The sequence below is a fragment of the Neoarius graeffei genome, chromosome 11, assembly GCF_027579695.1.
Source record: "Neoarius graeffei isolate fNeoGra1 chromosome 11, fNeoGra1.pri, whole genome shotgun sequence".
Lineage (NCBI taxonomy): Eukaryota > Metazoa > Chordata > Actinopteri > Siluriformes > Ariidae > Neoarius > Neoarius graeffei.
Window position 1 is genome coordinate 52720337 of NC_083579.1, and position 24665 is coordinate 52745001.

The 24665-nt window shown below is 41.2% G+C and overlaps 1 protein-coding gene across 3 annotated transcripts in view; it reads right to left on the reverse strand.

Annotated features, from left to right (window-relative positions):
- The window catches only part of rps6ka5 (ribosomal protein S6 kinase, polypeptide 5), a 49987-nt gene that overhangs the window by 16305 nt on the left and 9017 nt on the right, over positions 1-24665 (reverse strand). The window contains exons 2-11 of one of the 3 annotated variants that reach the window (XM_060934175.1): positions 11170-11241; positions 10868-11086; positions 9289-9404; positions 7472-7573; positions 6804-6887; positions 6575-6678; positions 5116-5266; positions 4828-4989; positions 3302-3427; positions 3043-3176 (exon numbers count right to left, since the gene is read on the reverse strand). In XM_060934175.1, the coding sequence (XP_060790158.1) occupies positions 3043-3176; positions 3302-3427; positions 4828-4989; positions 5116-5266; positions 6575-6678; positions 6804-6887; positions 7472-7573; positions 9289-9404; positions 10868-11086; positions 11170-11241 (1270 nt within the window). The remainder of the gene's footprint in view (positions 1-3042; positions 3177-3301; positions 3428-4827; positions 4990-5115; positions 5267-6574; positions 6679-6803; positions 6888-7471; positions 7574-9288; positions 9405-10867; positions 11087-11169; positions 11242-24665) is intronic. The other 2 variants (XM_060934176.1, XM_060934177.1) reach the window with 2 other exon arrangements.

Consider the following 24665-nt stretch of genomic DNA (forward strand, 5'->3'; position numbering starts at 1 on the left):
GGCCAAGGCTCATTTAAAATGGACTGTGGCAAAGTGGAAAACTGTTCTGTGGTCAGACGAATCAAAATTTGAAGTTTTTATGGAAATCAGGGATGCCGTGTCATTCGGACTAAAGAGGAGAAGGATGACCCAAGTTGTTATCAGCGCTCAGTTCAGAAGCCTGCATCTCTGATGGTATGGGGTTGCATTAGTGCGTGTGGCATGGGCAGCTTACACATCTGGAAAGACACCATCAATGCTGAAAGGTATATCCAGGTTCTAGAGCAACATATGCTCCCATCCAGACGACGTCTCTTTCAGGAAAGACCTTGCATTTTCCAACATGACAATGCCAAACCACATACTGCATCAATTACAGCATCATGGCTGTGTAGAAGAAGGGTCTGGGTACTGAACTGGCCAGCCTGCAGTCCAGATCTTTCACCCATAGAAAACATTTGGCGCATCATAAAACGGAAGATACGTCAAAAAAGACCTAAGACAGTTGAGCAACTAGAATCCTACATTAGACAAGAATGAGTTAACATTCCTATCCCTAAACTTGAGCAACTTGTCTCCTCAGTCCCCAGACGTTTACAGACTGTTGTAAAGAGAAAAGGGGATGTCTCACAGTGGTGAACATGGCCTTGTCCCAACTTTTTTGAGGTGTTGTTGTCATGAAATTTAAAATCACCTAATTTTTCTCTTTAAATGATACATTTTCTCAGTTTAAACATTTGATATGTCATCTATGTTCTATTCTGAATAAAATATGGAATTTTGAAACTTCCACATCATTGCATTCCGTTTTTATTTACAATTTGTACTTTGTCCCAACTTTTTTGGAATCGGGGTTGTATGCGCTTCTAAGGGATAGTGATAAAAATCCTCATGAATTTTGTGGTTTTTCAGTTTTTATGCATCTCTGGATGAATCCAAGTAGATTATATTCCTTAAAACAGCATTTCAGTCTATCGTAAAACATGCCGTACTTGATACCTTAATATTTATGGTTTGCTTTAGGGTACCAACTTCATATTTTGTGCATTTGCTAATCAAAACAAGCTCTTTCCACTGGTATAATTGTTTTTATGGTAGACCTTGTCATACATTTGTAATATGCATTTGAATTATAGGCGCAAAATGTTTTTTTTTTATTTTTAAAGCCTAATAAATCAGAAAGTTTGATTTCTTTTGAACACATACCTAGCTGCCTAAAGAGTACTATAACATGAGTAATAAATAAGAAAATGTGAAATATCTGGTGTGCTTTAATGTGGAGATATGGGGGGTCAAAATTGCTCCAAAGCACAATAGAAGAAATTTTTTTATAATCTTCAGCAAGCCATAACTTGGCAAATATTGAACTGTGAACTTTCTATTATAGTATTTAAAACTGTCTGGAATTGAAGAACAACCCTTGAAAATTTCATGTATCTTGTATGAATAGTTTAAAAGTAATGACTTATGGAAGTTAGGTCCGTTTTCTGTAGCATGCGTTTCAACAGTGAAATTGGGGCCACGCCCCTTTTTTAAAGCCCCTATATCTCAGAAACTAATGAAGGTACAAGCCTAAAATTTTGTACACTATTTATTGGACACACTGACAATATTTCCAGAAAGTATGAAGCAAATCTGAGATGGTCAATGGCGAACATTTTTCTAAATCTGGTGATTTGGGGCGGAATTACTCAGCGTATGTCTCAAAGAGTTTTATTCCTCTTATACCACAGATATTTCAGGACTCCAGACTAACTTTTTCAACTAGCAGCACTTACTGAAAATTTTAGGAGCACTAGCACAAACACACACCACTTAAATCAACACGCAAGGCAAGAAAACATGTTGTCATGTTACAAGTAACCTTCAGCCTCCTCCGTCTTGCTCAGAATTTTTTTGTAACTCCCACCTCTCTAGAGAACGTCGCGTACAAAACTTATCACACGCTGAACTGATTGGTTCTCATTTGTATGAACTTGAGAATTAGCCATTTCAAGTTCACTTGCCTCAGTGAATTTACTCCTATTGGTCTGGTTGATGTGACGTCATATCCGGCAGTTGCTAGACAACTGGGTGAAAACAATCTGGGAGACATCGACTGTCAAAATAGTTTATAGAGTCGATGGGCTGAGATGATAACTAAACACGCTGGATATGTAATGCAGATATGATGGGAGGTTTATTTTGCTTCTGATAAAATACAACAATTTAATACTAATAACAAATGAGACACAGAATTGCTGAACTTAAACGAACATTTATTGAACACCATTCCTGCAGTAGACTATTTTAAATTTAAAAAAATGTATCAACTTAATAAATGTCCACAGGTAATAAGAAAAATGACTTTTTTATATTATCACTGAATTTTAGCTAATATAGGGTTTATGGAAATAAGTTGGAACCGATTAAACTGACATAGAACTTGTCGTTTGTGTTATTTCGCGAGCTAGTGATTGTTCACGTTAGGTAACTAGCTAACTAGCTTCATGCTAGATGACTAGCGTGATAGTGGTAATGAGCTCAAAATCTCGCTGTTACGATTTCACTGGCTTCACTCCTGTTCGTGGTTGTGACTTGCTGTAGTCCGAGTTGCCTAGCAACGCCATTTCCGGTTATTTGCTGAGCAGATGCATTTTGCCTCCATACAACCTGAATGACAGCGAAGTGAAATTCACTGCAGTGGAAACATACTGTTAGTTCTCAACTCTAATCACTCTCTACCTTGCGTGTGCATGTACTCTCGCACCCTCCTGGTGTTTCACGTGATATACGATGATTTAAAAAATAATTATATAAATGAGGGCCATGTGTGCAAGTCGCACTAGTGTGCCTAGTTATAAAATGTAATAAATGGTTGCAGTCTAGAGCCATGTATTTGCCAACAATAACATTTTTTAACACACACACACTATATGACAAAATATTCGTGCTTTTTGAACATCCCATTTCAAATTTAGTCTCCACTTCGCTGTTATAATAACCTCCACTCCTGGGAATTTTTTTCCACTAGATTTTATCATATATTCCACCGCTAATATTATAAACTCTGTATGTAAATACCTTTTACTGACAATCTTTACTGCATATTTCTGCCCACTCTTCTTGTGTGTGCACTGCCTGCAGATAGAGAAGCTTCCCTCCCCTAGTGCTCTCTCCTTCAGGTCCATCTCATAGTTCATATAGAAAGGGGAGTCCTGAAAGATTCACGACACAAACACAGTTGGCCTATTCACATACAGCACATGATATTTCCAAACTCTTAATATCTCATAGCCCTTAATACGACACTTGCATAACGAGCCGGTGCTCTATTTATTACCTTCATCATGACGCTGCGTGCAACTGCAGCAGGTCCAGGCCTCTCCAAGCCACCACACAGCTGAACTGGGTCATCCATCACCACATTCCTCTTGAACAGGATAGAGGGAGCTATGAAGGAGTATCCCTGCACCAGGCAGCACACATCCACACATACACAAAGGCAAGAGTGAACAAACATCTCAAACAGACTGACGCAACTGGAGCATTCCAAGAAGCACTGTTGTAACCATAATTACCATGTCTGCAAATACCTGGAGGCCATTACAGTTTCCTTACAAGTGTTTATCTTGTCAACAATTCTATGTACACTATTATTATTATTATTATTATTATTATAGCATAAAAAATATGCAAACAGAGAAATAAATTGGCTGTGAATCAAGTGACAACATGCAGCAAGACCCCTCAATTTTAAAAAAGTTACCTGTTAAGACTGTACCTAACAAATTCAGTCCAGATGTCAAATAACTACGCGCTTTGAAAAATAAAGAAACAGCCCTCTTCCCCGGTGTCGGGCAGCTCGAGTTATAAAGTCACATTTGTTGTCCATCTGCAGTAAGTGCATCATGTATGGCATTTAGCCTGCATAAAAGACTCAGTCAGCAGTGGCCCCCTTACACACTGAGCCTGCAGCTGTGGGTGCAACACTGGGTGGAGGAGTGGATGGATGGACGGAAGGATGGAGGGATGAATAGACGAAATGCTCTTAATTGCCAAGCCGAGCTGTTTGATTGCTCTGCTTTTCAAATCGCATCACGGCCCTCTAATGCAACTTAATTTGGTTTTGTGAAGGGTTTGAGAGGCGGGGGAGCGGGCTGAGACGCGACACACGAGTTTAAAGTTATCACTGCAGACGCAATCGTAGCAACGCTAGCAAATTACGAAGGACCAGAATTCCACAGTACATGAAAGAGGAGTGCTTAAAAAAAAAAGCCAAGCTGAAGTTAGTAATCAAAGGTTGAAGGAGTAATTGAGGCAGGCATGGTTATTCTAGCAGACGCCAACCTTTCATTGCATGACAGTGTCGTTAATGGAGCTATTGATCCTGCAGAGTGGAGCATCCAGAAGGCAATCATAGATACGATTTCATTCAATGGCGCCGACATCAGCTGGCATCATGTTATAGGCAACATCATGGTTCAAGTCGCATCAAAAATAGTCATTCACATCTGATACTTAAATCCATCTCCACATCAGCATAATTACATGTCTCTAAACAGCCCTTCTGCGCGTTTCAATACCAACACAGCCAGCCAGGCTTACATTATTTACACAATCATTACAGAATGTCAAATATCGCTCTTTACTTTCACCCAAAGGCAAATAGAGGGTCAACTTCACCACCAAAGAAACTAACCTTATGTCCTTTCTTGTGTAAAAATCAGTTCAGGTTTGTTTCTCGGAACATGTTTAGTTTTCTGAATTCAAACCTAATTCTAAAATATACAGCACAGAAAACATAGATCAACTTTCAACAAAAAGTATGTTTTGTGCTCCTGAGACGTCAGGCTCTCTGACCCTCACCTGGAAAATGCGGTCACAGTTCTGAGGCAGTGCAGCCGGGGAGTAAGTAGGATCCATCTCCGTGAACTCTTCCGCAAAGTTTCTCACGTCTAGTTCATCCCTTATGACCGGCTTAAAAGGAGCTGGGACCTTCTTGGCAGCCAGATCCTCCCAGTTCATTTTCTGAATGAGACACAAGTATTTCTGTTCAGTTACTGGGTGCTTGTATCTCACAGGGAGCTGTAATCATGCTTTATCTTGTGTCAAGAATTTCTACATTAATATTTCTAATAGGATTGTTTTTCCTGCCTGGTAAAATGGGTGGCTCTTTACATTCTGAGCCCCTGAGGGACCAGAGCCTAGCCGTTTTTTTGGGTCTTTAATGAGGAGTCGTTGAATGATGTCTTTGGCGAGAGGCCCCATGTCCTTGGGGTATGGAGGATCCTTCTTCAGAATTCTCCTGTGATGTGAGGAGAGAGAGAGAGAGAGAGAGAGAGAGAGAGAGAGAGCATCTAAGTTGCCAGACTGTTTTATGGTTATCAGTGTTCCAAAGTCTAGAAATGTATGCACTCTTATGTCATCATCTCATTATCTCTAGCCGCTTTATCCTGTTCTACAGGGTCGCAGGCAAGCTGGAGCCTATCCCAGCTGACTACAGGCGAAAGGCGGGGTACACCCTGGACAAGTCGCCAGGTCATCACAGGGCTGACACATAGACACAGAAAACCATTCACACTCACATTCACACCTACGGTCAATTTAGAGTCACCAGTTAACCTAACCTGCATGTCTTTGGACTGTGGGGGAAAACGGAGCACCCGGAGGAAACCCACGCGGACACGGGGAGAACATGCAAACTCCACACAGAAAGGCCCTCGCCGGCCACGGGGCTCGAACCCGGACCTTCTTGCTGTGAGGCGACAGCGCTAACCACTACACCACCGTGCCACCTGCACTCTTATGTAAAGCTAGCAAATTGTAGATGCGAGAAACCACTGAAATGCTAGAGGGGATCACAATGGTATACGTTCTAGTCCTAAAATGTAGTCAGGTAAAAAGTCAGCACGTTTGAGGAAGGAGTAAAAAAGGCCCTTAATACTTTCAGACCTACATGATACAAGTACATTATAGGCTTCTATTATGGGCAACCATGGCCTGAAGGTTAGAGAAGCAGCCTTAGACCCAAAGGGTTGCTAGTTCAAGTCCCAGGACCAGCAGGAAAAATGTGAGGGAGGGTAAGTGAATGAACAGCACTTTCCCCTCCCTCTGTATCACTGCTGAAGTGCCCTTGAGCAAGGCACCTAACCCCCAACTGCTGCTGCCCACTGCTCTGGGTATGTGTGTATTCACTGCTTCAGATGGGTTAAACGCCGAGGAGGAATTTCACTGTGCTTCAGTGTACATGTGACAAATCAAGTCTTCTTCTTCTAGTGTTGCGTTTAGTATTTTAGACCATAATTCACCACATCATCGGTTGAGATATCTCATAAAATAAATATTCAAACAGCAGGAAATAAAAGGCCACAAAATCTACTCTGGTGCAAAATATCAGAGCCGAAAGATTTTAAATCATGTGTGTATTATTATACTGCAAGTCCCTATCAAAGACGGTCTATATACAAACTCCCATCCCCCTCTCAAACATTTAGTTAGGAAGTAAGGAAATTATCAAACGACATTATCAAACTGAGGCTTCCTATTTATCTCAACATCTCTGTGTTCACTCTCTTAAAAAAAAACACACACACAGAATGTAATGTGCATTTACTTCGCTATATCTGAGTGCGAGTTCTCGTCGCCATCCACAGTGAAAGGAGAGCCACCAGTCATGAGCTCATACATCAGCACCCCCAGACTCCACCAGTCCACTGCCTGCAAGTAAGAGGTATTTATTGTATTTAATGTATGTTTTAATTCCACATACTTAAGTAAGTCTATTATCAGACAAGCAGAGTAAATGGCTGAAATAAAGTAAGGAGCAGTCTAATGGACAGTACCTTGTCATGTCCAGATTCTCCACCTTCTACAATCTCAGGGGCCATGTATTCAATCGTACCACACATGGAGTAAGCCCTCTCGACCTACAAGGCAACAATATGTCAGGCAAAGAGCTTTATCCACATGCTTCTCGGTTTATACGTAGCCCAGCTTCAACTGACACAAAAATCCACAACTTTAACATGTGAAAACGATAAATCATACTCAAGCTAAACATTGTATATTGTAACGTGGATCAACTATGGGTCAACAAAACATGTTTGGCAAGAGCAAAGCATGCTGGGGCCTGCATGTACAAAGCTGGGTGGTCTCTGCAAAGTAATGATCTATTAGCAGAGGAAAATGCTGTTTTCTGGTAAGTCTCTGTTAAGAGGCTGAACATCTGGTTCATACTTGACTGTTTTAACACACACACACACACACACACTGTGCTTTTTACACTGTTGTTTTATATCAATGTACTCTGAATGTAACATTTTACAATCTGCCTCTAAACTTTTACACTTAAGTTCATCCTGTAGGAAATATTTAAATAAGACTCATTAATGTTTTCTTTTGCTCGTGGCACAATGTTGCTCTGGAGCTCAACCGATTCAAGCCTACAGTCTACAGCCAAGACTGCTTCGTGGCAGTGCTGAAAGTACGGACAGTATATGATTTTCCTCACCTCATCAAATTCTTTGCTAAGTCCAAAGTCTGTCAGGACAATATGACCAATTGAGTCCAGAAGAATGTTCTCCAGTTTTAAGTCTCTGTAGACAACCCCTAGCTAAAAAGAAAACAGACAAGCTGATTGTTGTGAGCAGAAAGACACCGCTGAAAAGAATTAGCAAGATTTCTCTGTTTTGCATTCACGAAATCCTGTTTTAATAAATAAAATGGAAGCTTCAGAACAGCAGCCTGTATGATGCTTTAAGGGTTTTAACATTCACTTGGGTGACAAGCTGTCAGTACGTGTGCTAAGACACGGAGTCTGGTTTTTGCAGGATCGGGCCAGGAAGTGTCCTGGGCAAAATTTTTCTCCATCAGAAATTACAGCTGTGCAAAGAATCAACATGAAGCAAAAATAGCGTTCTTCCTCTTTCTGTAAACAATGCCTCTGAGAATATTTGTATCCATTAAATTGGCTGCCCTGGATTTTCTGCAACAGTAAAACTGGAGCAGATGTGATGTATAATGCCTGGGGAAAGGAAGCGGTCTGAAGTGAAGTGAAACCCTGACAAGAGATTTTCACAAAATTGAGAATTTAAAAATAACATATAACACAAAACTTTTTCTTCTGCATTTTGGCATATTTCTGCATGAGACAGGCTTGGTGTTTAATTGATTAGTGCTAGGTGTGGGGGAAGAGGGAGATATTTAAATAATACTGGCTGGCGTTGAGTGGTATATCAGATACATTCCATTCAGCTAGCACGATAATGAACGAGTCAAAGAGGAGTTCAATATCATGCTAGCTGAATAGAATATATCTGCTATACCATGAAAAAAAGCCAGCCAATAATAATAATAATAATTATTATTATTATTGGGCGGCACGGTGGTGTAGTGGTTAGCGCTGTTGCCTCACAGCAAGAAGGTCCGGGTTCGAGCCCCGTGGCCGGCGAGGGCCTTTCTGTGTGGAGCTTGCATGTTCTCCCCGTGTCCGCGTGGGTTTCCTCCAGGTGCTCCGGTTTCCCCCACAGTCCAAAGACATGCAGGTTAGGTTAACTGGTGGCTCTAAATTGACCGTAGGTGTGAATGTGAGTGTGAATGGTTGTCTGTGTCTATGTGTCAGCCCTGTGATGACCTGGCAACTTGTCCAGGGTGTACCCCGCCTTTCGCCCGTAGTCAGCTGGGATAGGCTCCAGCTTGCCTGCGACCCTGTAGAAGGATAAAGCGGCTAGAGATAATGAGATGAGATGAGATTATTATTATTATTACACATACACATTCCTCTCAGGTGTTCAACTCGTCTTTCTCTTTCAAAATTTTCTCAAAATCTTCTGTATTTAACGAAGTAAACCTGGCGGCCATGTTCGTTTACAAATTGTCACAGTCGCTTGCTAGGGCAGAAGTTTTATGTCTCCGACATGTGACGTCATGTTGTCGTGACAGCCATGCAATATCGTAAACCATATTCAACGCTCATTCGCCAGTGGGTAGAATGACGTAATATACGTCGGATAAGCGATATGCTAACAATATTGCATGCTATCAAACCAAATGAATGGAACCTGCTGGACGGGAATAGAACATATGTTTTTATTCCATTGAAAAAGTGTTCTGTATGTATAATAATAGAAGAGAGCGCATGGTAGCATAGTCAAATGAAGCAACAGGCAAAAGTCAGAGCGTTTTAATAGAAGGTCACAGAAAAACAAGACTATTGTCCTGATTGATACTGCTGAATCTCACACACACACACACACACACACACACACACACACACACACACACACACACACACACACACAAAAAGCATCAACATGCTGTGCTCTTTACCTGATGCAAGTGCTCCAGTGCCAGTACGATTTCGCCGCTATACAAAGCGACCTCTTGCTCTTTGAAATGGACCCTTTGTACCAAGTGTGTGAAGAGCTCTCCCCCATTCACATAGTCTGCAATCAGAGCCTGGCATCAGTCTAAACTCACTGCTGCTTTCAGATGGTTACGTTAGCTCTGCTGTAACTTCTGAGGAATGATCTCTCTAATACAGTTCACGATATCATTGGAAATAATTTTAGTTCTCAGCAGGGCTTTGAACCGGTTCAAGGAACGAAAACGAAAACCGGGAACTTTTTCTATTTCACATGGAACAGAAACGAAACCAGAAACTTTATTATTTTTTATGTTCCGGAACAGAAACACTTATTAAAAATAATGGTAACCGGTTAATACCGGTTTTTATTTCGTTCCTCAAAGTTTCCGTAGCCTACAAATAAAAAACCCATTCTTCTCCTGTGCAAGTTTCTATGACCTGCTGGGGTTCACTTCCTGTGTGACGTTCGCTGACTGAATGGAGAGAGCGGGAAGGTGGACTACTATCACGTCTCCACGTCATAATAAGTGAGTAAGTGCATTACTGAGTGTCTGAGCAAAGAAGAGCCTGAACGATGCAACCTCCCTATTGGCTGTTTGTAAAAATGTATCAGTTGTTGCCCTTCCCACGGGAATCATCGCGGTCTCGTCTCTCGAGCTGAAACTGAAAGAAGGCAGCCCGCCGTGGCTGCAGGCTTTCAGTTGTGTCATTGAATGGTTACTTTTCTGAGGCAGCCCGCCGTGGCTGCCTGCAGGCTTATTTATTATAGCCCATTTAGTTAAAATAGTTGATATAAAATGTTTATAGTTATAGTTATGTGATGGTTGTCCTGATTTAGACTGGTGTGTTTTTTTTTTTTTTTGGGGGGGGGGGGGGGGGGGGGGGGGGGTTGCGCGATGTTGCACCCGGGTCCAGATTAGGGCAGAACCGGCCCTGGCTACATTTCAGGTGTAGTTTGTTTTATGAATGTGTGTACTTGCATAGATGTGTACTTGGTCTTCCAATATGGCGCCTAACAAAATCTCGCGGCGCGGTGACGTCATGCGGTAGCCCTCTATAGGGCCTGACTAGCCTTTGGTAACACACTAAATGAATTATCTTTCATTTTTGGCACTTTTTCTGTTTGTGTAGATGGGAAGACATACTGAGAATCCAAATCGCCAACATTTGAAATAATAATTGTTTTGAATTATTTCTTGTCTTATTTAATGAAGGTTGTAATAGAATTAGGCTACATTTGGCTTAAGCTGGATGAGACAGAGACATAACTTTATAGCCATTTGTTAAACCGCTGACAGGGAACGTAATTAACCGTTCCGGGAACGAAATTTTTTTGTTCTAACCGGTTCGGGAACGTCTATTTGATGGTGGAACCCAAAACCGGAAACGTTAAAATTCCGTTTCTGTTCGGAACGAACCAATAGGAAAAAAATTCTGGTTCAAAGCCCTGGTTCTCAGATATATTTTTTGTTGCAAATCCTACTCTTACAACACTACCGCAGCATGGAGTACAACGCAGACTGAGAAAAACAAGTTGCGTACCTAAAATGAGGTGAAGCTTGGTGTCTGTCTGGAAGGCGTAGTGCAGGGTAACAAGGAACGGAGACTGTCTGATATGCTCCAGCACCTGCCTCTCTGTACGCGTGTGCTCGGCTGTCTTTGCCTTCTGCACGATGGTGGCTTTCTTCAGCACCTTCATGGCGTACAGCTTGCCTGAGTCGTGTCCGCTCACTTTGCGCACCAAGAACACTTTTCCATACGCTGTTCAGAAACAATGAGACGTGAATGGACTGAAGTGGAAGACCGGGAACAGAAGCATAGAAGCAGGTCCACCTGGTACTCACCTCCTGTCCCCAGAACCTTCAGCAGCTCGAAATTCTCAATGCCTACACGTTCCACATGACCAGTCAGGTTTGCTGGAGACAGGAACAAACAAGAACCTGATTCTATATCATCTTACAATTTGACAAAGCACAGCTTACCATCATTGCATTTTGGACAAGTTCATGCATACTAAACAAGATATACAACTCAAAGATTCAGGCCACCCTGAAGATGATACTTTTCCTATAACAGCCTGTCCGGACGTGTTTTATTTGTCTCATACCACAGCAACTGTACACACCTATGTTTAATCACAAGCCTATTATTGTAACCCAGTTCATGACATCTTTAACTCATAGTCAAGTACTGTATACAGTGGTGCTTGAAAGTTTGTGAACCCTTTAGAATTTTCTATATTTCTGCATAAATATGACCTAAAACATCATCAGATTTTCACACAAGTCATAAAAGTAGATAAAGAGAACCCAGTTAAACAAATGAGACAAAAATATTATACTTGGTCATTCATTTCTTGAGGAAAATGATCCATTATTACATATCTGTGAGTGGCAAAAGTATATGAACCTTTGCTTTCAGTATCTGGTGTGACCCCTTTGTGCAGCAATAACTGCAGCTAAACATTTCCGCTAACTGTTGATCAGTCCTGCACACCGGCTTGGAGGAATTTTAGCCCATTCCTCTGTACAGAACAGCCTCAACTCTGGGATGTTGGTGGGTTTCCTCACATGAACTGCTCGCTTCAGGTCCTTCCACAACAGTTCGATTGGATTAAGGTCAGGACTTTGACTTGGTCATTCCAAAACATTAACTTTATTCTTCTTTAACCATTCTTTGGTAGAACGACTTGCGTGCTTAGGGTCGTTGTCTTGCTGCATGACCCACCTTCTCTTGAGATTCAGTTCATGGACAGATGTCCTGACATTTTCCTTTAGAATTCGCTGGGATAATTCAGAATGCATTGTTACATCAATGACAGCAAGCCGTCCTGGCCCAGATGCAGCAAAACAGGCCCAAACCATGATACTACCACCACCATGTTTCACAGATGGGATAAGGTTCTTATGCTGGAATGCAGTGTTTTCCTTTCTCCAAACATAACGCTTCTCATTTAAACCAAAAAGTTCTATTTTGGTCTCATCCGTCCACAAAACATTTTTCCAATAGCCTTCTGGCTTGTTCATGTGATCTTTAGCAAACTGCAGATGAGCAGCAATGTTCTTTTTGGAGAGCAGTGGCTTTCTCCTTGCAACCCTGCCATGCACACCATTGTTGTTCAGTGCTCTCCTGATGGTGGACTCATGAACATTAACATTAGCCAATGTGAGAGAGGCCTTCAGTTGCTTAGAAATTACCCTGGAGTCATTTGTGACCTCGCCGACTATTACACGCCTTGCTCTTGGAGTGATCTTTGTTGGTTGACCACTCCTGGGGAGGGTAACAATGGTCTTGAATTTCCTCCATTTGTACACAATCTGTCCGACTGTGGACTGGTGGAGTCCAAACTCTTTAGAGATGGTTTTGTAACCTTTTCCAGCCTGATGAGCATCAACGCTTTTTCTGAGGTCCTCAGAAATCTCCTTTGTTCGTGCTATGACACACTTCTACAAACATGTGTTGTGAAGATCAGACTTTGATAGATCCCTGTTCTTTAAATAAAACAGGGTGCCCACTCACACCTGATTGTCATCCCACTGATTGAAAACACCTGACTCTAATTTCACCTTCAAATTAACTGCTAATCCTAGAGGTTCACATACTTTTGCCACTCACAGATATGTAATATTGGATCATTTCCCTCAATAAATGAATGACCAAGTATAATATTTTTGTCTCATTTGTTTAACTGGGTTCTCTTTATCTACTTTTAGGACTTGTGTGAAAATCTGATGTTTTAGGTCATATTTATGCAGAAATATAGAAAATTCTAAAGGGTTCACAAACTTTCAACACCACTGTACTTAAAAGAAAAAAAGTGGTTCAAGTGATTGAGGTAAACAATAAAACACTTTGGGAAGAAGATTTCCACTCTGAATTTTCGTATTTTCCTATAATAGCACATGCCAAAGTGCCTCTCATACCACAGCAATTTGCCAGCAATTACAATTTTTAAGTAATTAATGAACAACATGTTGTGATTTTTAACCATTTATACAGTTGTACTCAATGTTGTGGAACGTCCTATAATTACTTATGTTATAGCAGCTACAGTATAAACAGTCCTTTTCTTACCAGCCTCTTCTTTTCCCTCTTTTAAATTTTAATAAGACGAATAAACACAGCTTTGTCATGTTCTCGAGATGTTAAACAGACGTCTCCTCATAGAAAGCGTCATGATTATGTTTTCTTTTGTTAAAAAACATTTTTCTATTTGCTTTTATTATTAGCATTAGATTATGTAGATCATCCTCCATATACACTAAGTCCATGTGAATGAGGTGTTACTATAGAAATGAACAGCAACACTCACACACATCTCTAAACAATGCTCCCATTAACATGCATACCTTGTGTATTGAATGGTTACATGTTAATCATAGTAATGTGCTTTTTTATCATATTAATAAATGACTAGTTTATAGTCATTTATAAAAAGCAAGTCAGCCATGTATTATAAGTCAATCTTATTGTAACATGCTAATGAAAGACATCACTGATTTTGGAAATGCCTGTGTAACATACAGTGGCTTGCAAAAGTATCCCCCCCCCCCCCCCCCCCGTTTGTCCTGTTTTGCCGCATTACAAGCTGGAATTAAAATGGATTTTTGGGGGGTTAGCACCATTTGATTTACACAATATGCCTACCAATTTAAAGGTGAAAATTGTTGTTTTATTGTGACGCAAACAATAATTAAGATGAAAAAACAGAAATCTGGAGTGTGCATAGGTATTCACCCCCAAAGTCAATACTTTGTAGAGCCACCTTTTGCTGTAATTACAGCTGCAAGTCTCTTGGGGTATGCCTCTATTAGCTTCGCACATCTAGGCACTGGGATTTTTGCCCATTCCTCAAGGCAAAACTACTCCAACTCCTTCAAGTTAGACGGGTTGTGTTGGTGTGCAGCAATCTTCAAGTTATGCCACAGATTCTCAATTGGATTGAGGTCTGGGCTTTGACTAGGCCATTCCAAGACATTTAAATGTTTCCCTTTAAACCACTCCAGCGTAGCTTTAGCAGTATGTTTAGGGTCATTGTCCTGCTGGAACGTGAACCTTCGTCCCAGTCTCAAACCTCTGGCTGACTCAAACAGGTTTTCTTCCAGAATTGCCCTGTATTTAGTGCCATCCATCTTTCCTTCAGTCCTGACCAGCTTTCCTGTCCCTGCAGATGAAAAATATCCCCACAGCATGACGCTGCCTCACTGTAGGGATGGTGTTCTCAGGGTGTTGGGTTTGCACCACACATGGCATTTCACATGATGGCCAAAAAGATCAATTTTAGTCTTATTTGACCAGAGAATCTTCTTCCATATATTTGGAGAGTCTGCCACATGCTGTTGGGCAAACTCCAAATGTGTTTTCTTAAGCAGTGACTTTTTTCTGGCCACTCTTCCATCAAGCCCCGCTCTGTGAAGTGTATGGCTTAAAGTGGTCCTATGGACAGATACTCCCATCTCCGCTGTAGATCTTTGCAGCTCCTTCAGTGTTATCTTTGGTGTCTTTGTTGCATCTCTGATTAATGCCCTCCTTGTCCGGTCTGTGAGTTTTGGTGGGCGGCCTTCTCTTGTCAGGTTTGTAGTGGTGCCATATTCTTTCCATTTTGTTGTAATGGATTTAATGGTGCTCCCTGGGATATTCAAAGTTTGGGATATTTTTTATAACCCAACCCTGATCTATACTTCTCCACAACTTTGTCTCTGACCTGTTCGGAGTGCTCCTTGGTTTTCATGTTGCTTGCTTAGTAGTGTTGCAGAGTCAGGGTCCTTCCAGAACAGGTTCATTTATACAGACATCATGTGACAGATCATGTGACACTTTGATTGCACACAGGTGGATCTTAATCAACTAATTATGTGACTTATGAAGTGAATTGGTTGGACCGGCTCTTATTTAGGGGTTTCATATGAAAGGGGGTGAATACCTATGCACACTCCAGATTTCTGTTTTTTCATCTTAATTATTGTTTGTGTCACAATAAAACAACAATGTGCACCTTTAAAGTGGTAGGCACGTTGTGTAAATCAAATAGTGTTAACCCCCCAAAAAATCCATTTTAATTTCAGCTTGTAATGCGACAAAACAGGACAAACACCAAGGCGGATGAATACTTTTGCAAGACACTGTAGATAGATTGTATGTGTGTGTGCTGTCTGTACGTATACATAACAGTGCTGCCGAATTCTCAGTTCTGATTGGTCAAAAGGCAGCATATTTCTGACAGCATTAGAACCAGTGCATTAATATAAATAATTCAAATTAAAGTTGGGAATACTGTCAGAAATATGCTGCTTTCTGACCAATCAGATTTGAGAATTCAGCAGCGCTGTTGTGTATACATACAGATAACACATACACACACTGTATCTATGTCACACAAGCATTTCCAAAATCAGTGATGGCTTTCATTAGCATGTTACGATAAAGTTGATTTATAATACATGACTGACTTGCTTTTTATAAATGACTCTAAACTAGTCATTTATTAATATGATAATATCACTTCTCTGATGAGAAGGAATATCAGCTAACTGCTGGAGAATATGTGAAGTTGCTGAACTGTTGGACCTGAACTTGAGCCAAAGGCCAAAAAAAAGCACATTACTATGATTAACATGTAACCATTCAGTATACATGTTAATGGGAGCATTGTTTACAGATGTGCGAGTGTTGCTGTGGAGGTGAGAGCTGTATGAGTGAACATGTGTAAGAGCATTTAAGAAGAGCAGGCCTGCACACTAGTGTAATATCTAAAGTAAACTAATAATGAGGTCATATATGCCTTTAGGTGGCTGTGGTGGGCATGCGCACGGAGGTGAATGCATTTCTTCTGTCACACACACACGCACACACATACATACACTGACCGCACACAGATTAGGATGCTGCATGCTGTGTTAACCACATAAGGCACTTAATCACTCACTGCTTTCACGCTATGCATTAGTGATCTGTCATAAAGCTCATTGTCACTGCATGAACAGCAGGAACCAGGAGTGTATGTGCACTTAACAACACACTACATGTTCCTGTGTGTATGAACTCTTTGCAGAAGATGAATATCTCTGTGGATTTAAAAAAAAATGCCTGATTGGGAAGCATGAAGTATGCTACTAAAGTAAGGTTCACGACTAGCTTCATAAATAGCTTTTCATAAAAAGCTTCATAGAATCCTTTTTTAACTTTTTTTCTACAAATAAATTTCCAGTATCCTCTTCATTTTTATTGTACTGTCACTTTCATTTTTGTACTTTTCACTTTCGCTTTCCTTTTTCCGGTCTTTTTCCCGGTTTTTTCTCTTTCTTTTTTCGGAAGAACGCCGAGACCAGAAGCTTTCTTTTTCTCTCCTCCTGTGTAAAGTCCACAAGCGGAGGCCATCCACATCTGATCTGCTTTAATATCAACAGATCTTCATTTAAGGTACGTGAATCTTTTCATCATGGCACACCTTCAGCCTGTTCAGTGTGCTGAGTGCAGGATGTTTAGTCATTCTTCCTCCGTCACTAGCGATAGCTCTATTAGCTTTACTTGTGATAAGTGCAGATTAGTTAGCTCTCTGACGGAGAAGATTACAGTGCTAGAAGCGCGTGTCCAGGCTTTAGAGCAGGTTAGTGAGCGTGAGAACAGTGTAGTTTCTGTTAGGGAAAGTCTGGACGCCCTAGGTGGAGTTAGCAATCCCCCAACTCCGGCATTAGAGCCCTTACAGCGGGGCGAATGGGTGACAGCTCGGTGGCATAAGCGTAGAGCCAAAGCTACCGCTGAGGCTCGCCCACGGGAGCACCACTCCTCTCCGCGTCACGTGTCGAACAGGTTTGATCTCCTTAGTGATGCACCCACTGAGAAACCTGAAAGAGCTCTGGTTATAGGGGACTCTATCATACGGCACGTGAAATTAGCTCAGCCTTTAGCTTTAGTCAGGTGTATACCGGGAGCCAGGGCGCCGGACATAGCAGGTAATCTTAGGGTCCTAGGCAAGCACAGGTTCTCAAAGATAGTTATCCATGCAGGAGCTAATGATATACGCCTTCGTCAGTCTGAGGTTACTAAGAGTAACTTTGTAGAGGTGTTTAAATTAGCGAAGGCGATGTCCGATGCTGTAGTATGCTCTGGCCCCATCCCAATGCGGCGTGGCGATGTAGCTTACAGCAGGTTATGGTCGCTGAACTGCTGGCTGTCCAGGTGGTGCTCTGAAAACAGTGTGGGCTTTATAGATAATTGGGCTAATTTTGAGGGCACTGCTGGCCTGTTAGGGCGGGACGGTATCCATCCCACTCGGGAAGGTGCTGCTCTCATTTCCTGCAGCATAGGTCATAGTCTCAGAACAGGCCTAGTTAATTTCTGACAATCCAGAGCCAAGGCCAGGGAGCAGACAAACAGGCTAAACCGACTGTCTGCTAGCTGCGCAGAGTCGTCACTCAGGGCCCACTACATCGAGACTGTGTCTGTTCCCCGAGCTCAACAAAAAGGTAGAAATTTTCAGAGAGTTTGTTCCAGTAACCTAATCAATATAAAATTAGATCATACTGATTGTACAGCTGCTGCCAGCACCTTTGATCTAAAGGTGGGGCTATTAAATATTAGATCTCTTACATCTAAAGCGCTAATGGTTAATGAACTCATTACTGATCAGGAATTTAATGTACTGTGTTTAACAGAAACATGGATTAAGCCAAATGAATATATAGCATTAAATGAAGCGAGTCCTCCTGGATACAGTTATATACACCAGCCTCGTCTAACTGGCAGAGGAGGAGGCGTCACGGTTATTTATAATGATTATCTAGGTGTAACACACAAACCTGGTTATAAATTTAATACATTTGAAGTTCTTCATACTCATATAATGTATGTAGCCTCGAAAAATAAGTCTACCCAGTTAATTCCATTGCTAATTATTTACAGGCCCCCGGGGCCATATTCTGAGTTTCTTTCTGAATTTGCAGATTTTATCTCAGATTTGGTTATTTCCTTAGACAAAGCTTTAGTTGTCGGAGATTTTAATATTCACTTCGATAATCCAGAAGACCCTTTAAAAACAGCGTTTGTGTCCATCTTAGATTCAGTCGGGATTAAGCAGAATGTCATAGGACCGACCCATAATGGTGGTCACACCCTTGATCTAATACTAACATTCAGATTAAACGTAGACAATATAGTCATACTTCCACAGTCTGAAGTTATCTCAGATCATTGTCTCATCTCATTCAAAATATGTCTGAGTAATAATATATGCACCTCACCACGCTACTGTATTAAACGTACTTTCACGTCAACTACTGCACAGAGCTTTATAAATGATCTCCCAGAGCTGTCAACTTTGACTGGGTCACTGTCAGCCCCTGCAGAACTTGATCAGGCAACTGAATGCTTAGAGTCAACATTCCGCCATACTTTAGATAAATGTAGCTCCTCTAAAAAGGAAAATGGTCAGAGACAAAAAATTAGCACCCTGGTATAATGATGACACTCGCACATTAAAACAGACCACTCGAAAATTGGAACGTAAATGGCGTCAAACAAAATTGGTAGTGTTCAAATTAGCGTGGAAGGAGAGCTTCCTGAAGTATAGAAAAGCTCTTAGTGCTGCAAGATCAACATATTTCTCCTCCCTAATAGAAGATAACAAAATAATCCTAGATTCCTATTTAATACTGTAGCAAAATTAACCAGGAATAAGTCCACTATAGACACATGCACACCTGCAGTAGAGCAATTCCAGCGTTATGGACGTGACACTTGAACTCAAAATGGCAACAAATGACCCAGTGCATGTTTTATTGTCTCCCAGTATTTAAAACAGGTGTTGCATATTTTAAGGCTGTACCATACTGGAGAAGTGATAGAACAAGAACAATTCCCATAGTACATCTAGGGCATGCCAGAAAATGCCAATAAAAGATGCGTTATGGATGTGACAGAAAAAGTATCACTTTTCTTGGGTGACTGTACATTTTTATCAAACTCTGTGAAATTGTAAACCTAATGTCGAAATGGAGATATCCATTTGATAGAGGGGTCCAAGGTGAATATTAAAAAATCTTTGTTTAAAATATTTTGTATTTCATGCAGAGTTTCGGAAGGAAAAGTCAGCGTTATGGATGTGACGAAATTCCGTTATGGATGTGACGCGTCTGAAATAGACATGGCATATGTTTAGAAAATCAGCAATTTAACCACCATAACCCTTTGAAAAACTCTCTAAATATCAGCTAAAACTATCAAAGTTCTTAAATAATATTTAGGATGGCTATTGTTTTGCTGTTTTGTGGATTTTAGCATACATTTCTGTGGCTTGTGGCAATAATATAGAATTGTACATGATCAAAGTTGATTTTAGCTTGGGTTTTACATTATAAGAAAGAAAGACTGACAGTGACACATTAGGTTGGTTACAAATTGGTTCAACTTATTCACATCTGTAAAATACAGGCCTGGGTGATATCTCTGGGAGTGGTTTTGATGTATTACATGTTGCTTTGTTTTTGCATGGTGAGGTTGACATTTATATGGAATTGCCTAGTATGTAGTAGCAACGACTTCATGAATTTTTTTAATGACAAAATTGAGAATATCCGACAAAAAATTCAAACTACTAATTTAAGGTTAGACAATGAAAGTGACCTTGTAGTTAACAATATAACTGTATCAGATCATCAGTTAGAATGTTTTACTCCCCTAAAAGAAACTGAATTACTTTCATTAATCTCTACATCGAAAGCCTCAACTTGTGTACTAGATCCCTTACCGACACATCTATTCAAACAGATAATGCCTGGAGTAATTGAACCGCTTCTAAAAATAATAAATTCTTCTCTTATGATTGGCTATGTACCCAAATCCTTTAAACTAGCAGTTATCAAACCCCTGATTAAAAAACCTGACCTTGATCCCTGTCAGCTGTCCAATTATCGGCCAATATCAAACCTCCCCTTTATCTCCAAGATCCTTGAAAAAGCTGTGGCACAGCAGTTATGCTCATATTTACATAGGAATAACATCCATGAAATAATTTAGACCTCATCATAGCACAGAGACAGCACTGGTTAAAGTAGTAAATGACCTACTGTTGGCGTCTGATCAGGGCTTTGTCTCACTACTTGTGTTGCTTGACCTTAGTGCAGCATTTGATACCATTGATCATTCCATTCTTCTGGATAGACTAGAAAATGTTGTGGGAGTTAAGGGAATGGCCCTCTCCTGGCTCAGGTCTTATCTAACTGATCGTTATCAGTATGTTGATATAAATGGTGATATTTCTAGACATACCGAGGTAAAGTTTGGTGTTCCACAAGGTTCTGTCTTGGGTCCACTGCTTTTTTCTCTATATATGCTACCTCTGGGCGATATTATTCGTAAACATTGTATTAGTTTCCGCTGTTATGCTGATGACACACAGTTGCATGTCTCTGCAAAACCTGATGAGAGACACCAGCTTAATAGAACTGAGGAATGTGTTAAGGACATTAGACACTGGATGCTTATTAATTTCCTTCTGCTTAACTCTGACAAGACTGAAGTACTTGTACTAGGACCACATACAGCTAGAAGTAAGTTTTCTGATTACACAGTAACTCTGGATGGCCTTTCTGTTTCTTCACGTGCAGCAGTAAAAGACCTCGGAGTGATTATTGACCCCAGTCTTTCATTCGAAACTCACATTGATAACATCACCCAGATAGCTTTCTTTCATCTCAGAAATATTGCTAAGATAAGAAATTTAATGTCATTGCATGATGCAGAAAAATTAGTCCATGCTTTCGTTACCTCCAGGTTGGATTATTGTAATGCCTTACTGTCTGGATGTTCCAGTAAGTGCATAAACAAGCTCCAGTTAGTTCAAAATGCCGCAGCAAGAGTCCTTACTAGAACTAGAAAATATGACCACATCACGCCTGTCTTATCCACACTGCATTGGCTCCCAATCAAATTTCGTATTGATTATAAAATACTACTATTGACCTTTAAAGCACTAAATGGTCTCGCACCACAGTACCTGAGTGAACTTCTGCTCCTCTATGACCCGCCACGCCTACTTAGATCAAAAGGTGCAGGCTATCTGCTGGTACCTCGTATAGTGAAGGCTACATCAGGGGGCAGAGCCTTTTCTTACAAAGCCCCACTGTTATGGAACAGCCTTCCAAGTAATGTTCGGGAATCAGACACAGTCTCAGCATTTAAGTCTAGGCTGAAAACATATCTGTTTAGTCAAGCCTTTTGTTAATGGTGTTTATGAGGTAAAGGAGTAGATCTGGAGGGTCCTCAGACATAGAGTGTTTTGGTAAACTGGGATGTATGGATGCTGTCAGTCCCCACTCGCTTGCTCACTCGAGTTTGTTGACGGTGTAGTGGCTGGCTGCTTTATGTCCCGGGGCTCCCTCATGCCTGTGTTACCTTCTGGCTCTCTCCTTTTAGTTATGCTGTCATAGTTAGTTGCCGGAGTCCCTGCTTGTACTCGGTGCAATATGTATACTGTTCCTACTTATTCAGGTGACATTGGGCATACCTAACCACCTGTGTTTTCTTTCCCTCCCCCCCACCCCAAATCTGTCCCTCTGAGTTACATGGAGTCAACAGGAAATCTTTTGGTGGAGAGGGTGGAGACCTCGACTGGCTATCGTAGCCTGCAGGGAATCGGCCGTCAGACATTCTGTCGCATGTCCCAGACCCGATTGTCTTGGCCAACCCTAAGGGTCCCATCTGCATCTCATCATTGCTGAGGAGTGTGCTCCCATCACCCAATCAAGCATCCAGCCAGAGCAGGTCATGATATATTTTACCATATTAACATGCCATTGTTGTGTGTTATGCCTGATGTAAAGACTCTCGTCTCTGCGAGCCTACCACACAGATTTAATACTTGTCATTTTTAGGGCATACCTAACAACGTGTTTTCTTTCTCTCTCTCTTCCCCCCCCCCAATCTGCCCCTCTGAGTTACATGTTGATCCTGGGATTGAGATGCTGGCCTCTTCTGCCCCTCGGACCTGCTTGATCCATCCTGGTGCCCTGTGTCTGGTCAGAGTTTTATCGCACTGCTCCTGTGAAGGACGGCCCCATGAGGACAGCTGAGGGTTATACCTGTTAAAACTGTTAATATTATAGTCAGGCTGTCTGTTGTTGCCCAAATGAGGATGGGTTCCCTTTTGAGTCTGGTTCGTCTCGAGGTTTCTTCCTCATGTCGTCTGAGGGAGTTTTTCCTTGCCACCGTCGCCACAGGCTTGCTCATTGGGGATAGATTAGGGATAAAATTAGCTCATGTTTTAAGTCGTTCAAATTCTGTAAAGCTGCTTTGCGACAATGTTTATTGTTAAAAGCGCTATACAAATAAACTTGATTTGATTTGATTTGATAAATTGCAGTGGCCAAAAACTACATTTTTACCTCACATTTATTTCTGCTCTGTCGACAAAAAGAGTCCCCAAAGAAACCTCAGCTGAACAGAGTATTGCCTGTACGGTTGCAACAATTCACTAATGCCCCTTTTCCACCAAAGCAGTTCCAGGGCTGGTTCGGGGCCAGTGCTTAGTTTGGAACCGGGTTTTCTGTTTCCACTGACAAAGAACTGGCTCTGGGGCCAGAAAAACCGGTTCCAGGCTAGCACCAACTCTCTGCTGGGCCAGAGGAAAGAACCGCTTACGTCAGCGGGGGGGGGCGGAGTTGTTAAGACCAACAACAATAACAAGACCGTGAAAGATCACCATTTTTAAGCAATGAGAAGCAGCAGCTGTACAAACGCGAAGTCATCCATTATTATTATTGTTGTTGTTGTTGCTGCTGCTTCTTCCGTGGTGTTTTTGCTTCGATATTCATGCCAAGGTTTATGCAAACGTAGCGATGTAACTGACGTATACAGCAACGTAACTGACGTATACAGCGACGTAATGACGTGGCTTCCCTTAGCACCGCGAGCTATCGAAAAGCAAACTGGTTCTCAGCTGGCTCGCAAGTTGAACGAGTTGTGAACCAGCACCAGCACTGGCCCCGAACCAGCCCTGGAACTGATTTGGTGGAAAAGGGTATTAAGACACTGATTCGATTTGATTCGCGATTCAGACCCTTCTATTCGATTAATTTCGATTCGATTCTGAAACTAAATATAAAGGACAAGCAAACCTCAGATTTTAATCTTTAATTAACAAAATCCCATTGACATTTGTCTGCAAAGATGAAAACTTTCCAAATGCTGGCTATGGAACAGGAAATGCAAGTGTAAAATGCTTAAAACAAAATATATAAAATAAGGATATTTTGGCAACTTGACTTGAATTCCTGAGCACAAAGCAGTGAGTATCAGTCACTCTCACTCACAAACACCTTCCTCTTCAAAGAGAGTTATTTAATATTTAAGCAAATTCAGAACGGTTCAATCAGTACCGTCAGTACACTAGAACAAGTAACAGTAGTAACTCAGCAACATGTAAAACTGTTCTGTAACTTTGGCTCTAAACTTTAACTGATAACAGGTAAAGAAAATCACATCAGTCAGTTTTGACTGTCCCTGCGTATCTGGTTTTACTACTTTTGTAATGCTTTCATTTTTCAATTCAGTGGAACTTACTTAATTTACATCCAAGTTGTGTTTTCGCTTTAAATGATTTGCGAGGTTTGTAGTCGACCCTCCCTTATACTTCACATCAGCATAATATGCGCGGCATATTGCAATGTCCTTCATGTCTTCTTGAAACCCAAAATGTAGCCAAACTTTCGATTTAAGAAGAGACGAAGGATCTTTAAGCTTGGCTTCCGCCATTTTGGTGCCCAGCAACGGCGGTGCCATGTAAAGTATCGGCTACTCTGATTGGACAAGAACAAGGATCCAAACCAATCAAATTCCACGTTTTATTTTGAAGCAAAGCTCTGGCCGATCGCTTTCTCGCATCGATTTAACAAGGTAAGGGTAATGGTTGCGTGGTAAAAGCGCATTTATAAATCAGTAAAAACTGAAATAAAAAACGTCGCCGACTCGAACCGAAAATACAGCTACATGGATCGATAATCGGTATGAACTCGATTTTCGGTGCACCGTGGTAAATCGTTGCAGCCCTAATTGCCATACAACACAAAGACTGTCTGACAGCTCAAAGTTACATGTAGTAATGAACTATTGCTGGAACTGGAATTGTATATAGCAAACACAATAAGAGCAGTGATATAAACAGTGGAATGCACCAGCGCTGTTATACTAAATATCATCATTCTTGGAATGCTGCTTGTCAAATCAGATTCTTGGACCAAAACTAACCACTATATAAACTAAACATACAATGCACAATGATCCACATTTTCAACTCAAACTACTGGAGAAACAGCATTTTCTCTTTTAAAAAAACCAGGTGGCACCC